Below are 9,668 nucleotides of genomic sequence, written 5' to 3' on the forward strand. Positions count from 1 at the left end.
GCAAGCCGAGAAAAGTACATTAAAGTAAAAGATTTTTTTTTATTTACAGATAAGTATTACAGAGAGTTATTAATGCTTTATCCTCTTTATCCTATAACGGATCATCAAGCAACTCGGACCTACCTAAATATCCTTTTATTCTTTTGAAGTGAAACATACTTAGGCAAACACATACCAGATATATTTGTGATTAAAAATCCTCAAAGTACTCACAAGAAGATTACGCATATGAGTTTATCTCAATGGTCGAATCATCATTCTGGAATAACTTCTGCCATTGAAAAATACAACATTACCCCAAGTCATGGTTTGAAAATGTGTGCCATTGTTCTTAAAAATTCCATTGAGATTCGAATGGTAGCATCCACGAAACCACCAGGCACTTTTATAGTCCACCGCACAGTTACCTTTCGGATGCTCGTCGTTATCACGGTCAAACGTTGAGAATTTCATACCCTCGTGGTATCTCAACGAATCGCTCATCGGTCCACTGAACGCGCCAAGGGTTTTCAGCTGATACTCGTCCTCTTCGTCAGCAACTTCGAACGCATCGTACCTTGCATAAATTTTCTTTTGTGTAATATCTTTTAGTTCGATTAGTAGCTCACAGGGGTGTGCCGATGTAAGCTGATGTATCCGCTCCAATCCGAGCCAATGCTCTTTCCCCACCTTACCGAATCCTTCCCGGTAATCGTTCCAGTTGCGTAGAAAATCAACAGATCCATCGAATCGGTGCTGTATCACAAGCCAACCACCACCGAGCACACCCTGTTCGCAATACGCCAGAAAGGGTTCACTTTCCGATTCCGTCGGTCTTATGAGATACTTTCCGGATGCATTGATTGGTGCATCTACACACGATCGGTACGATGTTGCATTGAATCTCGCGAGATCGCGAAGCGCCGGTGTCGTTGTTGGTAGACTTTCATTTAGTAGTAGAGTCAGTAGAGTGACGCTTTGCTGCATTTCGTTCAGTTTGCTCATCACCGTTGTGCGCAGCTGCTTCTGATCCCGTTTGAGGCCATTCTGAGAGTCTTGAAGCACTTGGATATCACGCTGTATGCTTTCCAGCTTGTTCATCAGCAACTCAAACATGAAACCATTGGTTGAGTTCAATGTTTCAGGCAAAGCTGTTTTGTTTAAGCCTCCCCACTCATCACTTCTTGTTGGAGCAACACTGGCTACGAAAAGGATCCATAGAATTAAACACATGACTTGGAACACTGTTCGCAGACCTGGGATCTTCCTCGCTTGAGAACCGTATCGTGTGTGCTACATTAGCCAGTGCTCGCTCTGCTATTTGTGCCCCGTGCTCGCATATGCTATCTTCGAGCCAAGGATGATAGCACATTTGCTTCCTACGTTTGTACGGTTTTAAGGGTGGATCAAATGTATACCATTCGCTGGTTTGAAGTATTGTTCTTATGGATTTGAGCAGTTAAACACCAATTCAACAACATGTTTTGGAGATGTACCATCACGGTGATAGTTCTGGTAGGTAATGTGTGATGATGGGAAAATGGGCAGTGTGCTTATCAAAACACTGCTTTAGGAGGCGTAGGCGTATGTGGATTTATCGTCAACAAGCGATACCAGCTGAGTTTGGAGGCAGATGGTAAAGTATTTGGATACCATGCGATAGGAGGAAACCAACAGATTGCTCCATTTTGGCTACATATTTATTTGCTAGCGATAAAAACAGTTGAATGTTAGTCAAAAACAAGTTCAATGAACATCTTCTTGACTACTTAATATCATAATAAAGAATAAATAGTAACTGATCGATCCTACAAATCCTTAGACGCTTTCTTGTTGATTTATTAGTTTTATTCAATTTCTTTTAATTCAAAATAACCTTTCTACCTGTCGTATTCATGTTACTAAACAACAAGCTTATTTGAGTGGGCGAATCATCATCCTTGAATAGCTGAGCCCCGAATCCCAGTCCTCGGGCGAACTAATCCACTGAATAGTGGGATGCTTAAAAGTAGTTTGCTTGACAAATCCGTTAAGATGTGATCTAAGACACTTCTTAAACCACCATCCACCCTTATGTCTAGCAGCACAGTGTCTCTCGGGATCCTCATCGTTGTCGCGGTCAATCGTTGAAAACTTCATGCCTTGGTGGTACTCTAACGAATCACCGGCCGTCCCACTGTATGCACCGAGGGTTTTCAAACGATATTGTTCCTCTTCGCCGGCGATCTCGAATGCAGCGTATCGTGCGTAAAATTCTGTTTCACCGTAAGGTTTTCCGTACTTTCTTCGTTTCAGCTCAATGATGAGTTCGTGCGGTTGAGCCGCTGTTAACTGGTGTAATCGCTCCAATCCTATCCAATACTCATGCCCAACAGCCCCAAACCCATCACGGTAGTCGTGCCAGGTGCGTGAGAAGTTAAGAGAATTATAGAACCGATGCTGTACCACTATCCAACCTCCACCTAGCTTTTCCCGCTCGCAATACACCAGGAAGGGATCGCATCTGGGTGTCGGTTGTAGGAGATACTTTCCGGCATCATTCCTGGGAATGTCGTGGCACGATTGGAACGATGTCACGAAGCTCTGCATTCGCGCTGTGTACGTTAAGTCCTGAAGCGACGTTGAGTAGCTTTTTCTGCAACGTCGTAATGTCCCACTGCATGGCCTCCAGCTTCGTCAGAATCAACTCAAGGGCGAATCCAGAGACACTTGATTCGTGAAACCGTGGAAGGTCCGATGCATCACCAGCGATGCTCTGCGGGGTAACGATAGCAACCATCAGGATGCAAAAGAGTAAAAACATTGGAAAGCAACTAGGGACGCAGTTTCAGAGGAACACCTTTTCTATTGGAGTATGGTAACACGACTGAACACGTCCAAGGGCATAATCAATGCCTCAGGCTCTGTCCGGACAAATGAAGATAAAGCAGCAGTGATGAATAAGACAAGTGAGCAATTCATGCTGTACTGTAATTGTTCTGGAAACTTCGCAAATTGATAAGCGTGAGCCCTAATCTTGCAGCATGTGCAGAAAAACCCGCTTTATCTGTTTCTCCTTCATCATAGGGTCGTTGTTTTCTAGTCGCTGATTAAAATAGCATGGCTAAATACCAAAAATAAATAAAACAACAAAACACATATTTTTAAACAAAGTATTTCAACTTTTTCGAACTATTTTCATAATTTCTTATTTCAGTAAAATTTTACTGTTGTTTCTATTCATGTTTATATAGGTTTTAACTAATCATCAAAACATACTAATCTGCAAACATAATTCTTTAAAGTTCGGCATTTAAACCATTTTGGAACATGCCATGATGATGTTATTTTTTGGAGCAAAATAGTAACAGCAAATATTTCCGGGTGGAAGCAAACCACCAACGTCTGTCGTACGAACAGATAAAACATCAAAGCAACTCCGGCAGTGATAATCATTGCCCGAATGTCTGCTCGCTATTTCAATCAAAGTGACATTTCGTATCGCTCTGCGGGGGACAGATTTTCATGATTTCCAGCCCCCAGTCTGCGAAGCCGAAGCAACGCAAATGCAGAGCAGTGATGCGAATGGTGCAAATTAATGTGTCGCGCATTTGCAAATAAAACTGTCCATAAATGTCGAGCATGACCGGTGAGACCGGACAACATGAAACCCAACCTATCTCTGGCCGGCGGAATAAAAGGTATGTTGGTGAATGTTTGCTGCAGCCATGGATATCGGAAAAAATAATGCATAACGACTGCTCTTTGAAGTCAATCTTATTTTCATTTTTCAAACATTATGAAACGTGTTATGAGCGTTGAAGTGGTAAAATGCTATACAGTGACATTTACATGAACATAAAATAATGGAAGCAGTGCCTTTAAGCCATTTATAATATTACGGCGGATCACATTGCATCCATCCTTACCCAATTTACCCACTCCAGAAAGTTAAATAAGTCCCGCTTCATTAGCGTTTATGACACCCATGACATGAGGAGGGACTTTCGCGTGAAAAGGAGCACCACGGGACACCAATTTCGTTGCCGCCAAGGTGTAATGAGCTTCCGCGAAATACTTGTCCCAATGGTGATTGCCAGCCGGCTAATTGAAGCAACATATAACGCTAATGACGGTCTCTTCTGCACGAGGGCTATGTTGGCAAATTTACGTTTTGCACCAGGACCAGAACCACCATTTTCGGTGCTCCATTTCCACGCCTTCGAGTTTCGAGTCCAACATCCAGCAAAGAGGATCGCATTTTTTTTGCCAGCGAGAGGGAAGAAGTGGACGAAAGTTATCAGCTGAAGAGACCCATTATCTTCCGTGCGGCCACATTTAGTACATGAAAGCAGAAGAAGGCTTTAAATTAAAAAAGGGACAGGCTTGCCGGGGATCAGGAACGTAAATAGAAGTAAAGAGATTCGCGGAAAAAAGGCCGCCAATCAAACGGCCCCAAAAGTAATTAATCTTCTGCCGGACAGGAACTGAGTGTTGGGGGGACGACTGATATGGGCTATTCGAATGGAAATGGTGGGATGAAAAGCTGGGGAAATTGAAACACTGGGGATCCGGTTTTATTTATTTATTTATCGAAAACAATGGAGCTAACTGGAAGCGATCCAAAGGTGTCTCATGCGATGTGAGCAAAGAAGATGAAAAAGGGTTTCATTCAACTATTTCATTGCGTTTCGTTACAATGTTTTTTAAAACAACATATTAACGTCCATTCCAATGTCTGAAATGTGTGCGGAACATAAAAATTAAAATGTATTCGTGTTAGTATTTCACTTTATTCCTTTCAAAAGCATTTCTTTGTCTGGAAATCTTGCACACACTTTTGAGCAGCCGAGCATCTCATTCTCGGAAGATCAAGTCGGTACCACTACACCATTATGGCTCACCTGGCTTATCTTCTAGGCTGCGTTAATGTACCTATTTTTCGACGTACAACTCGTCCACTTATATGCTTCAGGGGGCGAAGAGAGAGAGCGGATATAATGCGGAGAATGTTCTAGTAGCTAAAAGGATTTTGTCGTTTTACGAAGGAGCACAGGTCTCGGGAGTGTATGCCCATCCGAATGGGAGTAGAATAGTTTTCGCGAGATTAGCACCATATGCCAGATGTCTTCGACTTTGTTATTGTCTCGGTCTCTCTACTGATAGAATCCAGAATGGCCTTTAACGTTTTTTAAAGCTATATAAGAACGAGCGAGCTGTATATGCTTTGCTTTTGCTGACGATATTAATTGTGTTATCTTTTCTGTTGCAACTTCAATTTTATCTTTTGGAAGCAATTATTAAGCCTTAATAGCTAAGAATATTACAAATTCGTATCGTCCCTAATCCTATTGATGCGTTGGATAAGTAATTTGCACATGTTGCTTTTAAATAATCAAATTGATAGGTGTAATTTCTACAAACATTAACTAAAAGCAGGCAGAAAATAGTGCTAAAAATACGCTACACTTTTATTCCCGTTCATGTTCGTGTTCCTTACTGAATCACTTACCCAACGTAACATCTTCAACGGTATCCAACCAACATCGTGGTGGAATGCGGGCCCCTGAGTCGTATTACTAATTGCATTGGGATTAACTATTCCATTACCATATCCTTGATGAACCGGGTCGTTGCACCAACAGCCAGCCACGGCCAGGGAAACACAGCACAGAAGAAGAAGAAATGAAGAGAGAGTGCTCCTGAACTCATGGCAACAGGTTGGGGCCGAAACGTAGCAAAAATTGGGCCAACGTACACTCCGCACTGTTTGCTCCGAATTCCCATCGCACTCTGCATGCTTTAAAGCTAGGGTGGGAAAGTGTGGAGGGATTTGAAAGTTTTCCTTTGGGCTCGACCAACGATGAAAAACTATCCCCGAGAAGGACCACCCTTCACCTCTCTTCTCCAGAAGGGACGAAGACCCGCACGAAGCTCAAAACTATCACCGTCAGCGTAGGTTTCACGGTAAGTTTGTGATTAAATCTAATTGCATGTTGTTTCCGGAAGCTACTGGGGCTGCTACTGTTTCGCTGGACCCTAAAGGACACACTTTCCTAAATCGCCTCTGTCCCCCCATCCTTCTTTTGCTCCTCTTTTCTCCACCCCGCGGTTGCACCGACCAGTATGCGGTTGCACGCGAGAGTGATTTATTCATTCAACCCAACCCCGGGGATGGGGTCGTGTTTCGATGCAGTTTGCGTGACTCCAACGTGGACTCCGGTCAATGGTGAGCGTGTTCGGCCGTCGGGCCCGTCAGTTGTCATTAGCAAAGACCGTGGCGCGACCTCAGGCGTTACATTATGTAGAGCATTCGGTGCGATGCTTCGCGCTAGGAATTAAAAATTAATCTGGAAACAATGCTGTATGTAAAACAGCAGAATGGTCTATTAGGTCAAAGGACGTCCGAGCATAACCCTTAATCAAGGCGACCCCCTTCCTTTTTGCAGCAGGTTGAGTGATGTATGCAGCAGCTTTCACCCGTTCTGTTGACGGTTGCCGCGCACTTGAACTTGAACTTGTTGAGGGGAGCAACAGCACACGCACGGTCCTGACCTTCCTTCTTCGCCAGGAGTCGATGGCATCAGCATTTCGTGCTGTGGTTGAATTTTACGCCTTGCTCCGTACCAGATCCTATGGTGGTTATGGTTAAGTGGACGTGCCTTTTGAAGTTTACGCATTCCACGGAATCACGGTTTGCAGAATTAGATTCATTCCCAAAGCCGGACCTCACAGGCTCGGGGTTGACTGCTCTCGCTCTATCGATCAACATAAACATCGATACAGCACGATCGCGATACCGTTTTCGAAGCGATGTTGCAACCTGTTTTTGCACAAAATATATTTATATCTATGTAAGTTCGAGGGCCGGAGCCGCAAGGACACTGGTTTTGAAATACATTTAATTCCACTTAGTTCGTGAAGTTGTTTGTGCATCGATCGATCGGTGATGAGCATACTGCTGCTGTGTGCTCGCCACTCTAACCATCTTTGAGGGCCGGCGTTGCCCAGCCATACTTCTCGTGCGTTTGCACCAACGTCTGGAAGGTTTTCTCTGCTGTGCGGCTGCGTATCAGGGTAAAGGGAACAAGGGGATTGCGGTTTGATGACGACATTTGTTTAAATCATAAGCGGGGCCACGTTTTCGTCTCATCGGCCCTTATCCGACACTTACCGGCTATAGTACTTGGAGGATTTGGGATTCTGAGAGACCCGGCCCTGACCCTGGACAACACTAGAGGCGAACTGCATCAGGATCGCCTCGATCGTGTACACGCTGGACCAGCCGCGCGGTGTCAGTAGCTCCATACAGATGGCACCGCCCGCCATCACGAACCCCTTCTCGATGCAGGGCTCGACGACGCGCATAAACGGTGGCGCGAACGGGAAGTTCTCCGGGAACACCAGGTGCAGCAGGATGAAGGGAATGTTCAGCTCGACCAGATCCTTGGCCAGCGGCGAATCCGGATCGATACGATAAAGTCGCGCGTGCCACTCGTACAGGTTGTCGTTGATCAACTCCACCTGGACGAAAGAGGAGGGATTTGTTGGTAATGAGCTCCAGGGACGAGCGGTGGGAGGACAGTGGACCGTAACCATACCGTGAAGCAAGGTTCCGTCCGGGAGTGCTGCGACTGCTCGATCTCCTTCAGCTCCTTCATCAGGCGTCTCGAGCGGAGCGACGTATCGAGGGGTTTCGGTGTAGGAACGTTTACCTTTACTGTGCTGGTAGGGGCAACCACACTGTAAGGGAGTGGAAGAAAGGGAATTTAATCATTGCAAACAGGGATGTGCAGGGAGAGAAGACAGTATATCAATGTTTTGAATAAAATTTATCATCGAAGAATGGATTTCTAATGAACTACGGCGATGCTATGTCGGTGAGGACAATTAAAGAACAATCTTTGGGAGCGACAACATTTTTAAGTGATTTACTTAACCTGTTTTGAGCAGCAATCCCAGACTTCCCGAATGTGTTGGCCAATGAAGCCCACATGGCCTTGGCCGTCGGTTTGTCCTGGACATATTTGAGATGGCTGTCGGCAATGGAAGACACCAACAACGCTTTCGCCATTTCGTCCATCGCTTTGAACGCCCTTTTCCTCTTTAGCGCAGCCAATTCTGCCGGTGGGTCCTGCTCGATGGCTTCCCTTACGCCATGAGCCGCAAGCAGGGTCTCGATGCGGACCTTCCACGTATCGTACCCGTCTCCAGCAAACTGCTCCATCCTTGCTTTTTTAGCACTGCTCGCCATCAGGAACTTGCTTCACAACTCACTCTAACATATATCCACGGTGCCCCTCCTTTAAATAATGGGTCAATGGTTACTTGGTTCAGTCGCGCTTAGATGACCTGAAAATTCAGCGTATACACACGAAATTTCTGGTCGTCTAGGTGCGCTCTAACCAAAATTAATTGCGTACTTCTTTTCTTCCAAACCAGAAACGAGATTGTGGTTAAGTGGATGCGTCTTTTGAAGTTCACGCATTCCACGGAACTGGCCGCGCTGATGGAAAAATCACAATGGAACTCTGCTATATTCTATGGAGAACGCCTACACGCAGCATTTCCTTCATTCATACACTACAATAGCACTCTTGTTGGTTTCATAATTTAATTTTACCCAGAAAACAACACTGCCGATCCGATGAGATGACGAAAACTCCAACGCCTTTGCACAGGAATTTTATTGCGCACTCCGCGCCGGTGTGGTGAGTGTAGTCCGCGGTGTGGTGAGTCGCCACAGGGTTGTAGCCGTATGCGGGGGGTCACCGAGCGGTCCCCACAACCCAAGTGGAGCTGCTGGTAACGAGCCGTGCAGCATAACGTGTTTTATGAAAATTGGCTCTTTATTCAACCTAAAAGCGTACAAAAAGCTCCACACGACTTACGCTGGGTGCAGGGTTTTCTTTTCCCCAGACACATTCTAGCACACATTCGCCTAGAACGGGCCGCTCTCTTCTTAAGACCCATCATATCTCTTCGGCGTGACGTGAATTGAACGGAGCGGCCTTTGCCAGCCGCCTAGCACTTGCAGCGACCAGCAGCGCACCTAATGGGGGCTAAGGGCTTTTTTTTCTCACTTGATGCTACGAGGATTTACACGAGGATTCCGCTCCTTAACGTTGGCTCCAGTTTGCCGGCAGTAGAGCGCGTGTGGGGCTAAGGAGAGGAGGATAAGGCAAAATGAAAAGCCAAAGCTAGCGGGGAAGGAACAGCCCAAGAGTGTGTCGGAGACAAATTTATGCTTAAATCGTACGTGAATATCCGCCACCAGCGCAGGACACAGCTGGGAGCCGGGTGGAGCTAGGCTACCTACTTCTCGTTCGAAGGAGAAATGGCACCGATGCGAGCTCATATCTTTTCTTCGATCCGCCCATATGTTGCCGCCAGATTATTCTCGCATAAACGCCGCAGCACCGTAGCGGAAACCGTTGGCAAAGGGATTCGACAAATACGAATATGGCAAACCGACGACTATGCTAGCCCGGTTCCACTGCTCATTGCTTCTTATTCCGTTTGTCGTTCGCGCTGTTACAACTTATTACATTCCCCCCCCCGGGGGACTCTTGTGTGCCTCTGTGTGTCCTTGTGTGACGCGGAAACAGATGTGCGGATGCAGTAAAGTGTGTGACAATCGTAGGCGAGAACGAGCGGAAGTGGATAGTATAATGGGAAACATTCCGTTTCTTTCAATTTAGATTCGAGTG

At 45.7% G+C, this 9,668-nt stretch overlaps 3 protein-coding genes across 4 annotated transcripts; all 3 read right to left on the reverse strand.

Annotated features, from left to right (window-relative positions):
• Positions 1-232: 232 nt before the first annotated feature.
• LOC126576436 (angiopoietin-related protein 1-like) lies at positions 233-1,095 on the reverse strand. The gene has a single exon (XM_050237707.1). The coding sequence runs from the start codon at positions 1,093-1,095 to the stop codon at positions 235-237; it is 861 nt and encodes a 286-aa protein (XP_050093664.1). The 3' UTR covers positions 233-234.
• A 580-nt stretch (positions 1,096-1,675) lies between these two features.
• Positions 1,676-2,826, reverse strand: LOC126571671 (fibrinogen C domain-containing protein 1-like). The gene has a single exon (XM_050230400.1). The coding sequence runs from the start codon at positions 2,566-2,568 to the stop codon at positions 1,894-1,896; it is 675 nt and encodes a 224-aa protein (XP_050086357.1). The 5' UTR covers positions 2,569-2,826; the 3' UTR covers positions 1,676-1,893.
• Positions 2,827-6,782: 3,956 nt separating this feature from the next.
• On the reverse strand, positions 6,783-8,642 carry LOC126571670 (ubiquitin-conjugating enzyme E2Q-like protein 1). 2 transcript variants are annotated; one of them, XM_050230399.1, is made up of 5 exons: positions 8,582-8,642; positions 7,899-8,261; positions 7,560-7,701; positions 7,133-7,482; positions 6,783-7,023 (listed from the first exon to the last, which is right to left on the reverse strand). In XM_050230399.1, exons 2-5 carry the CDS (start codon positions 8,210-8,212, stop codon positions 6,939-6,941), a joined length of 891 nt encoding a protein of 296 aa, XP_050086356.1. In that variant the 5' UTR covers positions 8,213-8,261; positions 8,582-8,642; the 3' UTR covers positions 6,783-6,938. The 2 variants fall into 2 exon arrangements, with proteins under 2 accessions (XP_050086356.1, XP_050086355.1); XM_050230398.1 differs by lacking the exon at positions 8,582-8,642 and adding an exon at positions 8,334-8,570.
• Positions 8,643-9,668: the final 1,026 nt, after the last annotated feature.

Source organism: Anopheles aquasalis, chromosome 2, assembly GCF_943734665.1.
Source record: "Anopheles aquasalis chromosome 2, idAnoAquaMG_Q_19, whole genome shotgun sequence".
NCBI lineage: Eukaryota > Metazoa > Arthropoda > Insecta > Diptera > Culicidae > Anopheles > Anopheles aquasalis.

Coding starts and splice junctions, on each gene's coding strand:
- LOC126576436 (XM_050237707.1), bottom strand. CDS start 1,095: ATGTTTGAGTTGCTGATGAACAAGCTGGAAAGCATACAGCGTGATATC.
- LOC126571671 (XM_050230400.1), bottom strand. CDS start 2,568: ATGCAGAGCTTCGTGACATCGTTCCAATCGTGCCACGACATTCCCAGG.
- LOC126571670 (XM_050230399.1), bottom strand. CDS start 8,212: ATGGCGAGCAGTGCTAAAAAAGCAAGGATGGAGCAGTTTGCTGGAGAC. Junction 7,483..7,559: donor GGACGGAACCTTGCTTCACG/GTATGGTTACGG, acceptor TCTTTCGTCCAG/GTGGAGTTGATCAACGACAA. Junction 7,024..7,132: donor TCCTCCAAGTACTATAGCCG/GTAAGTGTCGGA, acceptor CCTGATACGCAG/CCGCACAGCAGAGAAAACCT.